The sequence below is a fragment of the Alosa alosa genome, chromosome 12 (genome assembly GCF_017589495.1).
Source record: "Alosa alosa isolate M-15738 ecotype Scorff River chromosome 12, AALO_Geno_1.1, whole genome shotgun sequence".
In the NCBI taxonomy this organism is placed as follows: domain Eukaryota; kingdom Metazoa; phylum Chordata; class Actinopteri; order Clupeiformes; family Clupeidae; genus Alosa; species Alosa alosa.
Genome location: NC_063200.1, coordinates 33,295,837 through 33,318,395, shown reverse-complemented (window position 1 = coordinate 33,318,395; position 22,559 = coordinate 33,295,837). Strand labels below are relative to the sequence as shown.

The 22,559-nt window shown below is 41.2% G+C and overlaps 1 protein-coding gene across 3 annotated transcripts in view; it reads right to left on the bottom strand.

Annotated features, from left to right (window-relative positions):
* Positions 1-18,029, bottom strand: part of LOC125305173 (endoplasmic reticulum metallopeptidase 1) — a 94,840-nt gene extending 76,811 nt beyond the window's left edge. For all 3 annotated transcript variants that reach the window (XR_007195352.1, XM_048259807.1, XM_048259808.1), the window contains exon 1: positions 17,721-18,029. Coding sequence is in view for 2 of the 3 variants with exons in the window: in XM_048259807.1 (XP_048115764.1) it covers positions 17,721-17,992 (272 nt within the window). In the remaining variant the exon portion in view is untranslated. The remainder of the gene's footprint in view (positions 1-17,720) is intronic.
* Positions 18,030-22,559: the final 4,530 nt, after the last annotated feature.

Genomic DNA, 22,559 nt, shown 5'->3' with positions numbered 1-22,559 from the left:
TACGTGAGAGTAATTCTATGGAGTAATTAGCCCCCCTTCAACCTGACGGTTTTAGGCTATAGTCGCTAGTGAATAAAAGTTGTGCATAGTGCGGTATGTGTATGCAAATTATTATGTTTTTTATGTCATTAGATACAGTAAATGTTCAAAAAACTAACATGTCGAAGACAATCTTTCTGGGATCAAGTGTTGACGTGACCTGAGCTAGCAGGATCGTTACCAAGGAGCTCTTTCCAGATGTAAAAGTTTGCCATGGTAGCGTAGCCTATTTGCGTAAGCAAAAGTGGTTTCTCTCTCTCTCTCTCTCTCTCTCTCTCTCTCTCCGTGTGTGTAATGCGTCTGCATGAGGCTATGTTCAATTCAACTCGGTAGTTGATCAGTCCGGTCAATAGCACCGCATTCACGCCACTTAATGATTAGGCTATATTAACGTCATCAGACAGGCTGTAAAAGTGTATGCGGGAATTTCTCGCATTATGATGGCTAGAGTTGCGGGACTTGAACAAATTATGCGCAATACCCGCAGTGAAATTTAAGCCCTGGAAGAAAGGGTGTGTTTTTTGACGCACTTTGCGTCAATCGGGTTCTAAGGGTTAAAACTGACTATTAAAATACTCAAAGGCTAAATGTTTTCTCTCCATATAATACCGCGTAGAAAAAAACGTGTCTGTGCAAAACGTATGTCTCTACACCAAGTTTTTATTGCATTGCCATGAACAAAGTAAAGACAAATGGAGTGTTTCTTTGTCATACAAATTGGGATGCAATGTGAGCCTTGAATTGGATGCCATGCAGGAATTTGCTAGGATCTCAAAACCGGATTATGAACATACTTTGCCAAAGAGAAACACATGATAGCGTTGGATTATAAACATGCTTTGCCACAAAAACATGGGGTAAGTTGAGCTAAGCTTATATGAAGTTATTATTTTGCTGTCACTTCATCGGTTTTATAACCCAGAAGGATGTACTCAAATGATGGTATCAATAATAGCTCTGTGTCTCCTCTTTCATCTGACATGCATGGCATAAGTTTATCTATCCCATCACGGGTTCGCGAGAAATTCAACCGAGAGTAAAGGGTGTGCAGCATGGTTTTTGTACATGACGTTATTATTTTGCACTCACTTTGTTTATACAACCCAGAAGGATCGATATACTTGGTACCAATGGAAAGCCCTGTGTCTCCTCTTTCATCTAATATGCTTGCCATGTATGCGATCACGAGTAATTCAAACGAGAGTAATGGGTGTGCAGGTGAACGCAGAGAAGTATAGACTGTATATATGATGCAATTTGATTTAATTGTCATACTTGATCGTACAAGTACAAGTGCATAGTCTCGTTGGAAAGCCCCACTTCTGCTCTGTCACGCAATGAAGGTGTCATCTCGCTGCGATGAATAGTTCCGGAGCAATGTAACAGAGAAGAAAAGGTGTGTTTTTTGACACACTTTGCGTCAATCGGGTTCTAAGGGTTAAAGTAAAAATAAAATTGGTATGCAAAGGTTGCAATGTTAGAGGAAGGTTCCCTAAAGGTTGCAACATTTAGGCAACGTTAGGGGAACGTTTCCTAAAGGTTCCCAAAGGTTGCAACTTCCCATGGGAACCAAAACCTAACCAAAATCTAACCTTCAGGCAACGTTCTGGAACCATAAATTGTTGCTGGGGCTTTATTTCTTCATTCAGAGCTAATGACAGTCAGTGAGCCTTTGCATAAAGAAATAGGCTATACATTTGATGCACGTCGACAACTCCTAGCCTATATAATTAGTGTTTCCCCTACAATGTATTCAATTCATTCAATGATTTTACCTTGTGTTTTATGTTTTCTTTGTATTATGATATTTACCTTTTGAACTATTCTTTGATTATACTGCCATTTTATGCTTTTATTTGTTGTTATTGTTTGATTTTTTTTTTTTTTTTGGGGGCAAGCAGGGTGGCCGGGCTTTGACCAGTGGTGGCCGTGGCCACCACGTAGCGCTGCCCCTAAAACCATACTGGTGACTTTTGACCTCTAGAGGCGCTGCAATTAGCAAAAATGCATTTTGACTCATAACTGTTTGAAATTAAAACTTACAAGGGGTGTCTTAATTAGGGCTGTCATTTTTGTGAAAAAATCCTGTTCGATTTGAGAGACATAAGTGTTCATTGAATCGATTGTAAAATCGATTTTCCATATCTAAAGACGTTTCCATTTTCAACGGCAAATATAGGCTAATCCACGGACAACTAAAAGGCATTAGGACGAACGTAAAGAGGGCGCTTAAAAACGCACAAGCCAGCAATATTTCTGATGATTTTATTGCGGTGAAGTTTCGTGCACAATGACAAACAGGAGTACCTACATAGGAACTACATAGGAAAGGAAGTTTTCTTTTTAGCTTTCGCAATGCCAACTGCACTTTCGAAATTCTTCATTTTCTTTTTCTGCTTGTTTGTGAGTTTTGTTACATCCATCTTTTTTATTTGTTTAAATCGTTTAAAATTAATATTGTACATATTTGATTAAAATCGATTCCCTATTTTAGTTTTCGAAACTTGTGTTGGTTGGTCCAATCGATTGTGCAATCGATTTTCGAACAGAAAGTGACAGCCCTACTGTTAATACTGTGGGTGGTCCTTAGACCAACACATGCCAACCTGTGATGTCAATATAATTGATCTGGCCTCCATCTTGGATTTTGTCCGAAACACAAAAACATTTTCACAGGTCACAGATTTTTTCCGTTTGTCACGGAACTTGGCACATGATCTCCCAGAAAGCAAGCATAGTCGGCCCGATTCTGGCTGAGTGCTGGCAGTGTCGGCTGAGGTCCGAGTCGGCTGAGGCACAGTAAACACAGTCGGCCCGATCCTGGCTGAGTGCTGCCACTGTCGGCGGAGTTTCAGGTCGGCTGAGGCACTGTCCCCTTGAATGGGCCGACACTGACACGCAGTAGTTGGGCTGATTACTGAGTTTCTTATTTGGCCCGATTGGGGTTTGATGGGCTACTGCCAGTTTTCGAATCAATCTCAGCAGACGGATTTCATACAGTGTGTGGCCCGATACTTCAGGAACGAACAATGATCAGTATCGCGGCTGTTGGCGGCAAAAATGAAACGTTTAGCGGCAGCCGGACACTAAACGTAGATGGCCCAATTCTGTAAAGTGACTGTCGGCCCATTACATGTGGAAGAGCCACGAGCAGAGCAACTGTTCAGTTTGAAACCAGGACGGCGCGAAACTGTCTCGTTTTGGACACTGCCTGTGGTAAGTAACATGCAATTTTACCTTTACCTGTTATTGCATGTAAATCATTATGAATGTACGTAGGCTTATTATTGCAGACAAAGTTTAATTAGCAAGTAGCATAACAAGAATGGGTGTTTCAATCTAACCCCCTTGACGATGACGAAGCTAGCGGTAACGTTAACGTTATGATTTCTTAGCCTACTTTGTTGGCCTAATTACCGTTAATGTCAGTGTTGGTGGTTAGTCAAAAACGTTCAGTGCTGTAACGTTAGCTATACTTGCATTATGATGTGGTTTTCAAAGAAAAGTGTGATCTAATCATAGAAATAGCTTAACAATTAACCAGTATTGCATGACTTAGAATATAGCGATTGGTAATCGTTATCTATCCAACTTCAGGCACTAGGCAGGCAGGACTGAGACTGTATGCCTATACAAGAGAGTGTGAGTGAGAGAGAGAGAGAGAGAGAGAGAGAGAGAGAGAGAGAGAGAGAGAGAGAGAGAGAGAGAGAGAGAGAGAGAGAGAGATGGTAGCAGGGTGGGTCCTGTCCTGGTCATGTAAAGCTCATCAACACATATACTTCCATTAACCTAACGTTACTGTGACTTTTTTTAAATGTACACCTCAGAATCCAGGCCACACTGACCAGAGACCTGCCCTTCTTTGGATGAAGAAGGCTACATACATTTGTGAACCATTTCTTGTGTTGGAAAAACAGGAGACCTGAAGAGCTCTTGGTAAGTTGTACATTGATTTAATAGAATAAGTAATACGTTTTTGTTTAGATGAGCCAAATCATAGCAATCAGCTTTCATCTAGGCCTGTGTTTTGTGATGTGTCATTTTTAGATGCTTTTGGTTTGCCTCATCCATTATGTCAGCAAAGAACAGGAGTGGGCAGGAAACATGCACTGTTGAAAACATGGCCAACCAGCTGGAGCACCCACAAGGCTCTTGTGAAGGAAGTCCACAAGCCTTTGTGCTTCAGGTCTGTATGTGTTGACAAATATGTCTTGCTCTTGGTGATGGTCATTGGTAATATATTAGCATTTAACAATCACACAATGTCTTGTTTGCCCAAAATAACTACCAGGGAGGTGTTACCAAGACAGCTGCAGAGTGGCAAGACTGGGCTTTAGTAATATTTTGTCAGACAGTAAAGGATAAATAGTTTAATGATTTTTTTTCTTTTCTTTTGAAATGACATGCTGTCCATGCATCTCAAATTGAAGGATGGATGGAAAGAACTCTTTGATCAACCCCCAAAAAGAGCTGAGGTGGCTATCAGTAAGTATATTTGAGTGGACAAACAGAACTTCTCTGACAGATGACATGTTGAAATCTTGCTTTAGACCTCATAATGATCTTATAATATTCTTTTATACCTAAATGCAGTTTGAGCAGCCCCGGCTGGTAGTGCTGCTGAAACTGGTGGAGGCAACAATGAAGCGGCAACAGAAAAAGAAGGCAGGTGGCAAAGGTTGCTGCTATTGAAAAATACTTTGAGAGTGAGTGTGTGTGCATGTATGTAGCTGGGTAGGTCATGGTACTTGGTACAAAAATACAGAATTTAAAGCACTAGCACAACACTTAACTCACAACCCATAACTACTGACAATGGAATTACTCTTTTAGAGTGAGTGAGGGAGAGAGACAGAATATTTCTGTAAATGTTTAATGTTAATTTAGAATAATTTATTTCTTTGAATCATTATACAGTTTTAAAATGTTAAATTGTCGATTGTTGTAGATAAAAGTACCTTGTATATTTTAACTGGTTTAATTTCTAAAGTGTATATATGTAAAAGCTTGTATAATTTTTAAATGTTTGTTTTATTTGCAAGGTTGTGTTTGTTAAACTTGTTAATAAATGTAGCTTGTGTTTTTAATTACTAGTTCTGGATTTGTGTTTATTTTCAAGTACTTTTGGTAGTTAATGGGCCACATGTGGCCCGGGGACCCAGCCGACATTCAGCCAACACTCAGTCAGATCAGTTTTATAGTGTGTGGGCCAGTACAGGCCCAGAGGCCCAGCCGACACTCAGCCAACACTCAGTTATATTGTGTGTGGGCCAGACCTGGGTCAACAGAATGCATGACAGTCATTTCACAGTGTGTGGGCCACACCTGGGCCAACAGTTCCAGTAAGAGTCACTTTATAGTGTGTGGGCCAGACCTGGGCCAACAGAAACAATGAGAGTCATTTTACAGTGTGTGGGCCACATCTGGGCCAGAGGAAATTCTTTGTGTCAGTTATCAGTGACTGGGCCATTGTTGGGCCGGAGGCCCAGCCAGAACTGGGCCAACACTCACAAAACCCTGAGGCAAGGTAGTGGGCCAGAGGTGGGCCGGTCAAATTTTGCTATCTGGGCTTCAGACTAATCCTTGTCTTGCTTTTTAAAGCCATATTAAGCCAGTCGAAATTGGTGGCGAGGCCGCCTAACAGGAAGTGTATATCTACGGCAATCTTTGGTTGCTAGACATGAAACTTGCTGTAACTTATGCCCATATGTCTGATGTAACAGCATTGAGTTGCCATGGCAACTCCAACTTGGCTGCTTGGCCCCCTCATTGCTGCTTGCAGCTAAGCTATGTTTTTACCGCTGTCTCGCTATCCGGCAAAAGATTCTTTCCGGCTCCCATTGACTTACATTGAACACATGTAAACAAAACGTCAATTATGTGCTCAAACTAACGCCGCTGACTTATGAAAACAACCATTCCACTTTGATACGAAACTACATAATTGTACAACATTTATACAACAAAAATCACAGAATTTGGATCAAGTAATGTGGAGAAATCTTATGCAAAGTGTCAACCCATTGCCCAAATTTATGGCCGACTAATGGCGAATGTCAGAGTAATGACATTGAAAAAGGTACCTTCATGATACACTTCAATTTATAAAGGAACGAAGTATAAAAAGAAAAACACAATTTATCAGATGGATTACCCAAATAATTTGTAACAAAATACAACATTTATTCGAGGGCACATCTAGTCCCAGAACTATAATGGGTGTTAAATATTCCACAACCACTAGATGGCAGCATGACACCACATAAAGTACACATACGTGTCGCTGCGACCTGAAGGATGGCGTGGTTGAATAACTCCTGCACTTCGGGTCTAATAGCGGGTGAATTGTATGACCACCAGATGACGCCATTTCACTGCACCTCGGGCCTAATAGCTGCTGTAACTTCGTTTAAGTAATAAGCCTCGAGGAGCAGACGGTTACACTTGTTTTAGGGGCGTTGTTAGCCATGCTGCGCAAGCCGGGTAGGCTACAGAAGAAGCCAATAGGCTACAGTCGCGTGTGTTTGTGGTGATTTATTCGATGTATTAACAAAATAATAATGTAACATTAAAGAAATAGCCTACATAGATAAAAAAAACAAAATAATTACACCAAAAAAGTAAAGAAGCTTTATCATTGATATATAAGCTTACTGAAAATCTAGGCCTAGCCTACAATTGTGTTCCACAGACAATATGTCCTACAGATAATAACAACAGTAAGAACATAAGCTAACCTAAGTCATGACGACACGGGGGCTTAAGTCTCATGTTGGCCTATGACTACGTAGCTACCAAGCACGTCTGGGTCTGCGACAGTGAAATAGCTCCAATATTAATTGTGGCGCCAATGAATATATGCTAACATGAATCTCATCAGTCACCTATAGATAAGGGTTAGGCTATAACATATGTAGGTTTTAATGTAAAAATAGGGTCATATCATATAATGTTGACTTATTAAGATGGGGGAGAGAGCTGAACATATTACACTGAACTAATTGTTCATTGTTGAAAATCAATCAAAAGTTTGTAGTTGATCCAGATGTCATTGGTCGCAAGGACTGTTAATGGGTGTATCCACAATTGGGACCTTGTTACAAGTTGGTCTTTCAGCTGCTAATGCAATCAGTGGCCGTCAGAAAACATGTTAGACAACTGAGGAATGAGATGCCACACATAAAATGTACAGTCAAACAGAATGCACAAACATCAATGGGAATCCACCAAACACTGCAGGGAACCATGTTATTGTCAATCAGCACTCTGCCACGCTAAATCAGACCCTGCTTATGTTTGTGCAGAGCAGATATTTGTAGATATGATGCAGGACCTGTTAAGAGAGATTGGCAGCTCAGTCTCCCTCATACTAGTCCCTACGGTGAACGATGTAATAGCATAGTGCTGCTGCTTCTGATGTGCAAGACAAGACAGGGTATATATTCATAATGTGACAGGCAGCATGTATTTATCATTATGTTACAACCTCTGAACAACTACTATTGATGTTAGAAGAACAAAACAATACATCTTCAAATGTTCATTGCTTATTACATGTGTTATAAAAACAACTGCTCTTTGCTTTCTGTGTTTTTGCATGCACCTGTCAACAGGGGTGTAAAGAGACATTTGTTCACCATGCACTTAGGCTGTTCTGAGTCATTGTTTGTATGTTATAGTATTTGTTGATTTGCATTTATTGCCCATTGATATTGCATTCACATTATTGTTTATTATTGGTATTCTCCTTATTAATGTAGTGTCACCAACATTTAAAATAATATCAACTGACAATGTTATTCATAGCCATATTTATTCTGCTTTTATAAGGTAATACAGTGCACATATTTATATTTCATTTATACTACTCTAAACCACCTTCTGAAAATCAACTGTATAGTGTTTCACTGCACCATGTCTTGACCTGTCTCACCACCTGCCTATTGGCTACTTACACCACCTTACTTACAACACTTTGAAGAGCCAAAAACAAAGCTCAGCACACCTGTTCTGTGCATCAGCAAAGTTGGAGGGTTAATTTATGAACCATCACTTCTAGCTGAAACATCACTTCTAGTAGGCTACATGTGACGTGTAGGCTAGAAGAGAAGTCTTTATTGTCCACTACTGGGGAAATTCATCGGCATCGGACCTGCTGGATGGGGTAAATCTGGTCATGAAAGATTTGATATACAAATCATTCTTAGCTCCAGTCAAGGCCTCATTGTCTTCAGTGTACTGTACATGTAACAGCTGTGCTGCTACAACCTTGTTACTCTTTGATACAGTGCAATAAACCTATTGTTTAAGTGTACCAGTTAATTACTTACATGTACATATGACATGTATGTTGTGTCTTCGATGTCTTGGAACAGGTCTACTAATTTACATGTACTGCATACCTTGTGTATGAAATACACCCTACACATACACGATCACTTAGTTTCAATTTAAACCCTTTTGTCATAGGCTAAAACCTGGCAACCCAAAACCCAAATAAGGAAGCGGGTGCCAACCGCGCCAACCTGAGTCTCGTCGTAAGCAAGGGCTAGATGAATGGCCTACTCCAGAACTAGCTGTTGTGAAATTGTTGGGAATTTAATTGATTAACACATCACATAAACTGTTATTGAGTGTTGTTGATAGTGATACACTGAACTTGTTTCTCGAACCAAATCTGACAACAAGCAGCTTTGGAGTTTTGGAAGTAGGCTGCAGGCAGGCAGCTGGTGGATACATAACTGGCATGCGTAAGGTAATGGTAAGGTAAAAGCAACGACCAAAATGCAGTGTTGAAACACGTGTATGAAACGTATTAAATACGTCAGAGGGCGGTCTACGCTGATGCATCATTAGTGAGACAGGAGGACAGCTGCATGCAATTCCTAGCAGAAGAAAAATAGTGGCTGCTGCTGAAGCGGCAGCATAAGCGGCAGCCCTCGTTTCAGCCAGCCGCGTTTAAGACGGACACGGTCAAGACAAGCAAGTTGACCTGTGCAAGTTCACCGAGCACAGGCACCGACAAAGGCACAATGTGCCGTACCACCATATCTGTTATCACCGGCCATTGCAGAAAACGGCATCATGCCAAAAGGGCAGAAATGTCAAAGGGGCAGAAATCCCTTCACCTCCAGGAACTTAAACGGTCCTCACCGACAGAAACCTCCTTCTCCATGGGCTTGTGGAACTGTCAATCCGCAGTCAACAAAACCGACTTCATAGCTGGCTATGCCAACCACCTTTCATTGGAACTCCTTGCTCTCACTGAGACTTGGATCAAACCAGAGAACACTGCCACCCGGCTGCACTCTCCACTAACCTTACACTATCCCACACCCCTCGCCTATCTGGACGAGGGAGGGCGGACGGCCTGCTGATCTCCAACAAATGGAAATTCACCCCGCTACTGCCTTCAAACAAATATGTCTCATTCAATTCCATGCCATCACAGTGACGCCCCAGCAAAAACTCTACGTGCTGGTCATCTACCGCCCTCCAGGCCAACTAGGCGACTTTTATTTATTGCCGAACTTGACACTCTGCTATCCTCCATCCCTGAGCATGACTGTCCGCTTCTTGTTCTCGGGGATATGAACATCCACTTAGATGCCCCAGGCTCAACGGACTTCTTGGCCCTGGTCCCTCCTTTGACCTCGAACTGGTTCAAAGCCCACCCACTCACAAAGCTGGCAAAGAGCTTGACTTGATCTTCACTCGGAACTGCAGCACAGACCCCCTCATGGTGACGCCTCTCCATCTTTCTGACCACTTCTTCATCCAGTTCAACGTCAGCCTGTCAGAACAGCCTCCGGCTCCTCAGCCGATGGTCACGTTCGCCCCGCAACATCCGGAACCGGTCTCCAACGCACTTCTCCTCTGTGGTTGCCTCGGTCTACCTCCACTCAACACCTTCTCCTCTCTGGAGGTTAATGAAGCCACTGACTCGCTCTGCTCCACACTGACCTCGTGTCTAGACGAGGCTGTGCCCTCTTACCACAAGGCCAGCTCGATCCAAACATTCTCATCCATGGCTAAATGATACCCTCCCGACGTGAGCGCACCAAACTCAGAGCCGGAGAGGAAATGGCACAAATCCAAACTAGCTGGCGAGCCTCAAAACTACCAGACACTCCTGACCTCCTTCTCAGCCAGCATCACTGCTGCTAAGACTGCTTTCTACCATGACAAAATCAACAGCTACAGACACTTAAAACTTTTTCTCAACCTTCAAATCGCTACTCAACCCTCAGCTGCCTCCTCCTCCATCCAGCCTTACTGCAGATACCCTCGCCTCATTTTTTACAAACAAAGTGGCGGCAATCAGCAGTCAATTCTCTACATGCCCACTCAACGATCTGACTCAGATACCGCACTCCTACAACCTCTAGGGACTGCTGGAACATCTTTTTCAGCATTCACGCCTTCTCCGAGTGAAGTGTCCAGACTCTGACATGCAGCCGTCCTACCACATGCTCGCTGGACCCTATACCTCTGAGCCTACTTCAGTCCATCAGCCCGACCATCGCTCCAGCTATCACACATGTGATCAATGCCTCGCTAACCTCCGCACATTTCCAACAGCGTTCAAAGTGGCCCGGTAACACCATTCCTTAAGAAAGCTTCTCTCAACCCTGCTCAAGTCGAGAACTACCGCCCTGTCTCACTACTGCCTTTCCTATCCAAAGGCATTGAACGAAAGCAGTCTCCAAACAGGTCTCTGACTTCCTTTCACAGAACAACCTTCTGGATCCAAATCAGTCTGGGTTCAAAAGCGGCCACTCTACCGAAACGGCTCTGCTGTCTGTAACAGAAGCCTTAAAAAAGAAGCCAGGGTGACCGCCGGGTCATCAGTACTCATTCTGCTTGACTTATCGGGTTGCCTTTGACACGGTTAATCACCGTATCCTTCTCTCTATACTCGCTGACATGGGAATCTCCGGTTCTGCTCTCTCCTGGTTTGAATCCTACCTCACAGGGACGCCGTTTAACGTATCATGGCTTGGTCAGCTATCCGCACCTCACCATCTCACCACAGGGGTCCCCAGGGCTCAGTGCTGGGCCCCTCCTCTTTGCTATCTACACCACCTCCTTGGGACAGATTATCCGTTAGCCGCGGCTTCTCATACCACTGCTATGCAGGCGACACACAGCTCTATCTGTCCTTTCCACCTGGCGACCCCTGGTTTCAGCACGGATCTCAGATTGCCTTTCAGACATAGCTACATGGATGAAGGCACACCACCTCCAGCTGAACCTCTCAAAGACTGAACTGCTGGTCATCCCAGCTAAACCTACCATACACCCGACATCAACATCAAATTTGACTCCCTGTCTGTTTCACCGACGAGGACTGCAAGAAATCTAGGAGTTGTTCTCGACAACCAACTAAACTTCTCAGATCATGTTGCCTCAGTCGCCCGGTCATGCCGTTTCGCACTCTACAACATACGGAAAATCAGGACTTACTTGACTCAAGATGCTACCCAACTTCTGGTTCAGGCAATAGTCATCTCACGACTCGACTACTGCAATGCCCTCCTGACAGGTCTCCCAGCCTGCGCCAGTGAAACCACTTCAGATGATCCAGACCGCTGGCGGGCGCCTGGTCTACAACCAACCCAAAGGGCACATGTTACCCGCTGCTCATCCAGCTACACTGGCTACCTATGGCGGCCCGCATCAAATTCAAGTCTCTAACGCTTGCCTACAAAGTAGTCTCCGGTTCTGCTCCCACCTACTTGAATGCCCTCATACAGACTTACACTACCTCCAGACGCTGCGCTCCTCTGACGAACGACGTCTAGCTCTACCACCGATGCGCTCAAGCCAATCCAAACTTTTCTCATCTGTTGTTCCTCGTTGGTGGAACACACTGCCAGTTCCTACAAGGGCAGGGACATCCTTTTCCACTTTCAAAAAACTCCTGAAGACCCAGCTCTTTAGAGAACATCTACTCTCATAGCAACACTTACAACAAGTCTTACTGATCCTAGCACTCACCAGCCGTTTTAAACTGACAAGTAACTGCTAAAAACAGCACTCACCGACGCACTTATTCTTACTGTACTCTAATGTTTTTTTTTTAAACTGTCCTAAAATTGTGAGAATTGTTCTAAAACTTACTGTTTACCATGTTGTTAGTCGCTTTGGTTAAAAAGCGTCAGCCAAATGTAATGTAATGTAATGTAATGTAAATACCCCCGAAAAAAATTCTCCCGTTTTTGGAAAGCTAAATGTTGACAGGTATGATGTACTGTGTGGTGTAACAGCAGACACGTTTCAACACATCAATTACAGGATGCATGACATCATTGACAGGATGTATATAATATGTACATGTAAGTACTTAACTGGTACACTTTATTTGAATGGGTTTATTCCACTGTATCAAAAGAGTAATAAATAACACAGTTGATACATGTACTACAGTATGTAGGGTAATGGCAGACATGTTCCAAGACACCAATGACACAACATGTAATGTAATATGTAAATTGTAAGTGGGCAATTCCACGGAAAATTGACTTTTTGTCACATCCATAACGCCAGTGAAATGCCTTGGCATTTGTATGATGTGAATGTTATTCATTTTTTGTGCATTTTTTCTCATGCACATTCTTTAGCCAAAAATAGCAAATGCTCAAATTTCATGTAATCATTCACATCATACCATCACATTTTATTGGCGTTATGGATGTTAGAAAAAACGTAATTTTCCATGGAATTGCCCAAGTACTTAGTACTTATGCCACTGTATCAAAGAGCAATAAGTGTGTACCAACACAGTTGATGTTGTGAATTAGTAGACCTGTTCCAAGACATCGGAGACACAACATACATGTCATATGTACATGTAAGTAATTAACTGGTACACTTAATAGGTTTATTCCACTGTATCAAAGAGTAACAAGGTTGTAGCAGCACAGCTGTTACAAGGATACAAGGAAGTTTATCGTCACATGCATATAGTAAGAAATGCAGTGAAATTATGTCTGGTGTCAGCCTATTTGTGCATTTATATAAACGTAGCGTGACAAGTGTGTTTACATACAGCAAAAACTCTTCTGTATTGCCCTCTCTCTATCTGTGTGTGTGTAATATATATATATATATATATACCGTATTTTCCGGACTATAAGTCGCACTTTTTTTCATAGTTTGGCTGGTCCTGCGACTTAGTCAGGTGCGGCTTATATATGAAAAAAATTATATAATTGAACATGTTTTTAAATGTTAATTTATATGAACTGACATGAACCCTACATGAAACATTAGCGTCTACAGCCTCGAGAGAGCGCTCTCAAATGCACAAGTCCTGTGCACCTTCAGTCAGAGATTAGTGCTTGCTATGCCTGAAACACACGTGCATACTTGCTCAAATTATGGCCGGGATTCTATTCATAGCCGGGCCTCAGATTCTGACAAATAAAAGCCAGTATAATTTTGCTTCAATTTAACGCATAAAAGAGCTCTTCTTAATAATGTATATTGTTGGTTGGTTTAATATTGTTGCCAATGAAGTCATCATCCTACACCATGAGTCTCCAACACGTTGCTCTCAAGCTACCAGTCACGCACGCAGCCCCTTTCTGAGCTAGAGGCTGAAGCAATAACCTACATTTAAACACAATTGTTGCTGCCAGGTATCAGCCTACGAATTTTATATAAAAAAAAAGAAGTAAATCATGCATCATTTATAAAATAATAAAATGTTATAATATATAATCTTAGACCTCTTTGGCTATATGGAATAAGGTTTCCCTTGCAGCACAGCACACGTTCCATGAATGAATGAAAGCGGATGCCTTATCTCGCAATAAGCGGATGGAAATCCCGACACTTTCATACATGAAACTTAATGAACCATTGCCATTGATAGCCTACCGGTATGCCGCTCCTATAAGGAAAAGTATAGGCATATGTCTCACAGTAAAACTCAAGAAATAAACGCCTATAGCTGACTCGAATAGCCTACAAGCCATGGTCCAAATAAAGGTGCTGTGCTTTGCCCAGACATAATTTGAGGAATTACGATAGTCTGTCCCCTAAACATTCCTCACCCGTTATCTAGACATGCATGAAAACATTTGAAAACAAAACTCACTGCCATGTAATATTTGATCGCTGTTTTGCTACTAATTATCTTTCACGTGAATATGCACAGAAAGTGAAAGTAGGCCTACTATGCTCTCCGTGTCTGTAGCTGTCTGTTCACGTCCGCAATCGATTATAACGTTCCTCAAATGGAGAACACAACCATGTTCTCTCGCGTTATATTATATGCAGTCATGCATCTGTGTTTGCAAAACTCCTGACGGTTCCTGATCGCTAAACGTTTGTTTTCCTTTCCTGTCGATAGCGGTTGGTGTAGAAGCACCTAGGCTAGGCTAGGCTATAATTTGACTTTAGCGGTTACAAATCCTGCTGAGAGAGAGAGAGAGGCACCTCCAAAGTGGTCCTGCGCGCGCGCGTTTGTGTGTCTCTGTATGGGGTTCAATTGAAGTCAGAGTTGGTCCGTCCAGTCCATAGTCGTGCATTCAGGCCGCTCCATTAATAGATTAACGTCAGACAGCGCTGTAAAATGTGTGAGAATTTCTCGTGGCTAGAGTTGCGGGACTTTTATTAGTATGCTCAATACTTAGTAATAATTTATGCGCAATACCCTGCAATCCCGCGCTGAAATGTAGGCCCTGGTTTTAAATGCGCATCTTTTTTTCTCACGCTCCCTCGGAGGTGGCCAGCAAGTATTTGTTCTGTTGCCAGCTTGTGCCAAAATATCGTCCAAAATGCTTGATTGCATTGCATTCTCCACATTTTTAGCTAAATTTTCATGTACCACATCAGCATTTTTGTTCAGTGAATCTTTTGTAAATTGCTTTACAATAGCGTCAGGCCCTTGTCAGCAGCCTTACATTACATACATACACATATAAATGTAGCGTGACAAGTGTGTTTACATACAGCAAAAACTTCTGTATTGCCCTCTTTCTCTCTGTATGTATGTGTATATATATATACACACACACACACACACACACATAAATGTAGCGTGACAAGTGTGTGTTTACATGCAGCACTAACTTCAGTTCAGACCGACAACCTGTTCTGTATTTCTCTCTCCCTCATCTATATATATATATATATATATATATATATATATATATATATATATATACACATACACACACACACACACACACACACATACACACTAGGGGTGTAACGGTTCATGTATTCGTATTGAACCGAAACGGTACGGGCGTCACGGTTCGGTGCATGAATTTACACAGCGAATACACGGTATAAAAAAACATAAAACTCGTGTGCGTATTAATTAATGTCATGCGCAATTACTGTAAGTAGCGAGAGTTACGGGAGTTCTTTAGCGACACCTAACGCTAATCTGTAGCCTCGCCTTAGCTCTGAAGCTCTGATTGGCGCCTATGTTTTTTTTTGTCAGGTCGTTGGTCGAGTCAGTCAGTCAGAGATAGTAGCACTAAGGTGGCGACACACATTAGAGGATCCGCTGGTCTCTTCGCAAGTTTGAGAACTTCAGTTACAGTAGTAGGCTACAGGCGAGAGAGTGGTGGATAAGAAACAGCACAGCACAGTGTGTCAGCGCTGTTCAGCAGTTGTTGGGTATGTGAGTGGAAATATATGCTACACATGTTCGAAGTAATCACCCAGATGATGTAGGCTACCAATCACCGAAATGAGAAAAAAAAAAAAAACTTCCCCTGCGCTTCACCAGCCTTTGGATACACATACAAATAGAGCCAAAACCTATGGCTTAAATTAAATGATTTCGTGATGACAGAAAGCCATGTAAATCGCGTGGTAATTACCTTTATGTTGGGGTAACTTGTAACTTCTCACATGAGGAGCTGGTAGTGTTAAGTGCATAGACAGTAAGTGTCAACGCTAACCAGGCTAATAAACAAACCATGCTACGGTGAGTTAACGTCGAAGGGCAAAGTCATGTGACTTCTAGTTGTAGTCTGTTTATGAAATGAAAGCAGCAATTTCGTTTTTTAAAAGAAGGCAAAATAGTGTGATATTTTCACAGTTAGTAGGCTAGATTATTACTCTACACACACTGAAAAATATTGAGGCAAATTGTAGACCCTTCCATATACAACTAAACACAGATGTTGAAGGTCTTGCTTAAGTGGATTTTTAAAAATCATTATTCTATGTAATTTGCACTTTCAGAAATAAGAGATGCTGTAGGCCTATTTTAAGTTTTATAGCTGATTGTCTTATTTTGTTTACAACTTACAGATGGAGTCTGGGTACTTATTGTACTGTTTAGTCTACATCTTACACACTTCAGGCTGTTGCAGATAGTGTTACACCCCTAATACATACATACATACATACATACATACAAGGAAGTTTATTGTCACATGCATATAGTTACTGGAAGTAAGAAATGCAGTGAAATTATGTCTGGTGTCAGCCTATTTGTGCATTAATATACACACACACACATATATATATATATATATATATATATATATATATATATACACACACACATACAGTATATCCATGCATATATACATATGCATTGTATGTAGTATTGCATTACTAGCCTATTCTAATTTGGTTTGTTCTATTGACATGGAATGAATGAACAGGCACACGTGACTATGGAGTAGGTCTACTTCACAATTCAGATTTTCAGATGGTGCGTTGTGGCTGACAACGGCCCTAAAATCTCGAGTGTCTAGGTTTATTGCTGATTCCTGGTTGCTGCAGTGCAATGATGTCATCTGCTGGCCGTGCCGCGCAATAGCGCCACAACATATGTAATTTCACTGGACATTACGGTAAAAAAAATGTTTTTCCTTACTAATATTCGTGTCATCCAGCTAACATATTGCTTAATTCTTTTGACATTTCGTTCCTTTATAAATTTTAATGTAATATAAAGGTACGTTTTTGAATGTCATTACTCTGACATGTGAAGGATAACGGCCACCGACGTGACCTGTTATCCGTGACTCATGGACAAGGGGAAATGCCATTAACTCGGCGTCACGCAGCGGCAATTTTCTTAATATCGACATTTCTCCACATTACTTGATCCAAATTCTGTAATTCTTGCTGGATAAATACTGTACAAAAATGTAGTTTCGTATCAAAGTGGAATGGTTGTTGTCATAAGTCCGCGGCGTTAGTTTGAGCACATAATTGAGGTTTTGTTTACATGTGTTCAATGTAAGTCAATGGGCGCCGGTATTCGGCCAATGGCGGCGTCCAAAGAATCTTTTGCCGGATAGCGAGACAGCGGTTGTGTTTTTGGGATGGTGATGACAATCAGCCTTGTGTTTACAACAACAATAACTTAGTGTCTGGGTTATAAAACATGGCCTACACAAAAAAAAAAAAACCCAAAAGCAAATCATTATCGAAAGTGGAAACTTGGCCTGAGAAAAAACAGGAATGATTTACTGTCCGTTCGATGTCAGAATTAGTAGCCTAGGCCTAAAGGTTTATTTCGCTACAGAAAAGGCATCCAAACATTAAGGTTACTCCATGCCATCGCGTCTGCTTATTTTGCATGATCTTAGTCAGTTTAAGCTAACGTTAGTTCACCGCAGGTTCTCGCATCGGGTTAAATGTCAAATGTACGAGGCAATACAATGACAAACTATGAAATAAAAGGAGTGACTTACCTGGCTCTTAGTGCATTGAATTCGCCAGTAGGTCTCCCTAAGACAAGCTGCTGTAAAGATAAATGAACTAGTCCCCACAACACTAAAATAAATGCCACCACAAGTACAGCGGCCACTCCTTCGCGTAGCAAGTACGAATTGACTTCGGACTTCTTTTCTATATCCCCATAGCCGTTCTTATCATGTCGGTTATGAGCATAACTACTATCCTCGGGTATGTCATTTTGTATGGCGTGCAGCTTTATTCTCCTAACAGTCGTATCACTCTCCATTTTAACTACTGGAACACCAACTTGCGTCAGTCTGGCGGACTCCGGACGGCACACGCCGAGGGACAAATATTGTGAAGGACGAATAGCGTAACCACGTTTGGATACAGGTGGTCTATAGAAGTATAGTAAACAGTAAAAAAAAAGAAAAAAAGAATAACTAGATGTACCGCATAGCGGTACAAAAATATGACCGCCGCTCAGTACATCCATTCAGCGAAAATAAATCTGAATTTGTCTCCATCTTCTACTCCATCCCCCACTCTTGAAACTTTTGTGTATGCTTGATTGGAATGTGTGTTTGCGGGCCGCACACAAAGTAGCCTACTGGCGCTGCAAAGGTGAATAGATTTGTAGCACTTGCCAAAAAATGTGTAGCATTGTTATAAAACCTTTAAAATATCTAAACAATCACAAGTAGGGCAGTTCATCACAGTCCATCCATTGCAACTGGACTGATGAAAGGTACACCTGTAGGCTACATTGTATTTGGGAAAAGCAGAAGGTAGCAGCATAATGCATTTATTTATTTATTATTAAACAAAACCATCCCTGTCAGTTCCATGCAGTTTTCAACAGCTATCAAGAAGAGAGGTCATGTCATGGATTTTTGTGAATGTTTCTTCTTCTACATATGCATAAGTTTAGTCATCTAGTTCATATGATATTCAGCTTTATTGTCAATGCACAAATTAAATACCAGTAGTCTAAAACAAAATGCCGTTTTACCCAGTGGTGCAAAACTGACATGTCCAAAAAGGCCTTCATGAAATGCGTTGCTAGACTGTTCATACACATTTTAACGGGCCAAGTTGAAGAGCTACTGTCCGTTATTGTTTGTGCAAATAACATGCTGATTCATGTTCCCTTGCATTTTGCAACTATGAGGTCCATGGTTAGTCTGGCTTTCGCCAGACCAAGCTCAATCTTTTAAGAAATCGAAAAGGAATCGCCGGCAGATCAGGCTGAGTTCACCCAGCCTAGTCCATGGTAGGCGCCCGATAGAAATATTGTTTAATTTTGCGATTGAGATATCCACGCACTTGTAGGAAGTGTAGTGTCTTTCCAACCTACTTTAGATTAACTTCCAACAAAATTACGTCTCACTGCAACGATGCGCCATCTGGTGGACAAACGACTACGTGACGCCAATACTGGAAATGCAGCCAAATTATTATGATGAATATTTTTGGTTTTCCTTTAATCCTACTGAATTTGTAATTATGTATCGGCCGTTGTAATTGCCGATACTGATGGTATGTGCGTACCTGTGTGTGTGTGTGCGTGTGTATATGTGTGCACCACCATCTACAGACCCCCCCCCCATGGATGAAATTCTACGAAACTTGGCATACCCCCAGAGAATGTCAGGTTAATCATACACATAAAATTTGGTGCAGTTCTGAACATCTTAACTGAAGAGAGGGGCGATTAAAGCAGAATGATATTGCATTTTCATTTTTTACCGGGGGGGTGCAAATCACAAATGAGTGATTATGGGCTAGGTTGATGTGGGCCCTTGAGACCAACATACCATAAAAATGTCTTCATCCTCGGTGCCACAAACTGCATTTTTTGGGTTTCGGGGGGCCCAGCGCGGGAGGGGAGTGGCCCCAGGGGACCAAACAAAATTTTTCCGTAGAAGTCTAGTGGGGCTACATACCCACTAGACTTTTACGGAAAAAATCCCCATGACATGATAAGATATAAGTTGGGTAAAAATGGCTTAAATACTTATTTTTTCAAGCTTGTTTATAAAATTAAACACATTTCTACTATGTAAAACAAGGTTTATGTCCTTAGGGTTTATAAACTGACTGTGGTGCAAGCACTCTAAAATGCCATGTCCCCATGTAGACCTATTTCCAACTTCAGTTGCAAGTAATAAAAATAAAATACTAATTCATGTGTTTAACTATTATTGCAAATAACTATTTATAAAACATCTTACCACATTGTTTTTAATTTGTTAAATTAAAAATATATTTTAATATCTTAAATCTTGAGATATTAGTATGGCAGTTCAGTGACCAGAGAGCGAAGGTTTGTTTCTCACTGGATTTGTCATATAACGTATAACCGTAATCGTAAAAGAAAAAAAATAGCTGAGGTGCCCCTCACAAAAATGTGAGGAAATTTTGTGAGAGCCCTATATCCAAAATGACTGCCGTCAGCCAAGCTGGAAATTAACTTTATAACAGTTTTGCCCACAGTGTGGTATAATACGTGGTTTCTGAGACTATTTGGGCCAAGAAATTCATAAATGATGTAGATTTATTGATTTGACCTATTTTTGACCTTCAAATTCAAGATGGCTGCCAATTTTTGGCTCTTTAAATGTCAATGTTTCAAAATCGTCATAAAGCCTTACTATTAGGCTCAAATGGAAATTCTGCTCATACTGAGTTCAGTTATGGACAGTAAAATTACAACATACACATAGGTCATCAGATGTCTATCATTATTTATTTATTATGATTTATTTTTTGAATTAACTAAAGACTCTTCACAGCAACCACATAAAAATAGTAGGCCTAGGCTAGGGCAAGTAATGCCTTTATGACATTTCTGTTGTTCAGTCAAAGTGTAGCAGTATCAGATCCTTAATTAATGTCATTAACACCCAACGGGCCTGCCATTCTTTCACACAAGCATACGGGCACATAGACCAGCCTACTTTTTCCATGGTGGAAATTGGATAAATTAAGCAACTGTTCAGTTCTATCCTGTAGTTTTTCATTAGTACCATGGTTCAACAAATGTGTAAAGGTTATATAATAAACTTAAACTGATAAGTTAATAAAAAAGATTCCACTATTCCACAAGGATAGGTTGATAAGTTAACAAAAACAGAAAGAAATAAAGCATTTGAAATGTATTTCACTCTTCCACAAAGAGGCATATTGAAATAATGTTTACATTTTTTCAGCATGGGTAGGCTATCATATGGTGTGTTTGGAGATGTAGGCTACTCCTTTACTACACGCACTTCTGACAAACAAGGCATAGCAGGTGCTGGTCATATAATTAGAATATCATCAAGAAGTTAATTTATATCAGTAATTCCATTCAAAAAGTAGCCTGGAAAATCCAGACCCTGGTAATCTAGAAAGATTAAGGGTCTGGCCACGAACAATGTAATGACCCAACTCGAGGGGCGGTACCAAGCATGCATTTGAAAATCTCACTGCACAACTAATTCCGTGGAAATGCATGGATTCAGTTGCTTCCAGTAGCAGCAACTGGAATCTATGCATTTCCACTGAATTATTTTTGGAATCTGATCCCTTATCATACCTGTTCATTCGTACTCGTCGCTCGACTTATCGTGACTAAATTCAAGATGGCGTTGAATGGTAAAATTCCTTTAGGTACTGTCTGTATAAATCGTCTTGTAAATAAACTACCAGTGCTTTTTCAAAGTTCTCCATGTCTCGTTTTAAATGTCAAGGCCCTCGGAAGTCTACCAATGAAGTATGGAGCTACTTTGAGCCTCGTAAATGGTGTAAAACAGTGCTTTAATTTCATGGCTAGGCCGATGCCCGAGGCACCACAACGAAACCCTGTTGGTACAGGGGACAAGCCAAGGTGAGCTATGAGACATACGTTCACACTCGGTATCAGACAGTTTGTATTTTGTCTTTGAGTTTGGTACGGTTGTGATGCTGGGATGGCCTACGTTCTGTATCGACTCTCGGATTCGTTTTGAGTTGGTACGGTTGTGACACTGGGATAGCCTATATCAACTCCCGGATTTGTTAATACAGTAAACCTGTTTTTGCCACTGCTCGGTTTGGATGGTCTCCACTTTGTTTTGTAGTTATTTTGGTTATATGAACCAGACGTGAACGGTAATGTGTTTCTTTTTAATAAACTGCCTGTACATTTACAAAGTTCTCAATGCTTCGGTTTACATGTAGAGACCCTCATTATGCCACTGTGTAAGTGTGGTGCAATTTTGAGCTTTGTTAGTGTTATAGAAATAGTGATTTCTTTTTACTGTATGTGTGCCCAGAAGGCTAGCGTTAAACGCTAATTAGCGGTTTGCAATAAAACTGGTCACATTCGACTAGCATGAAAACAAATCCCAGCAAACGCCCGAACTCTGTACACATGTGTTATTAACCCCTAGGTTCATTTTGCGCCGGAATTGTCCTTTAAAGAAAGTTACTTTCAGTTTCCGTTTTGATGCCCCATGGGTCTGCTTTAAGCTGCCTGTCCATAACTTGGCCTATGTTGTCCCAAATGTCTCATTTGTTTTTCCGAAGGGCTGCATGTGGTGAGCTTATACAACAGGGCTATGGGTCATTTTACACTGAACTTATACTTTAAAGGAAAATTCCGGTTTTTAGCACTAGCCCTTTTCTGGTTTGTTTTGGATGAACTAGAACGAATGTTAAGGTTGTTTTAGGACATGTTTGTGTGCATGCCTGTTGCAGCCACTCTGAAGCAGTAAAGGCGATTCAAAATGAGTCAGAAAAGTCGAGACAGGACCAATCGTCAAAATTTCGGTGTCCATTAGTCTTCAAAAGACAAACAACTAACGTTACACCAAAAATGAATCAGACCA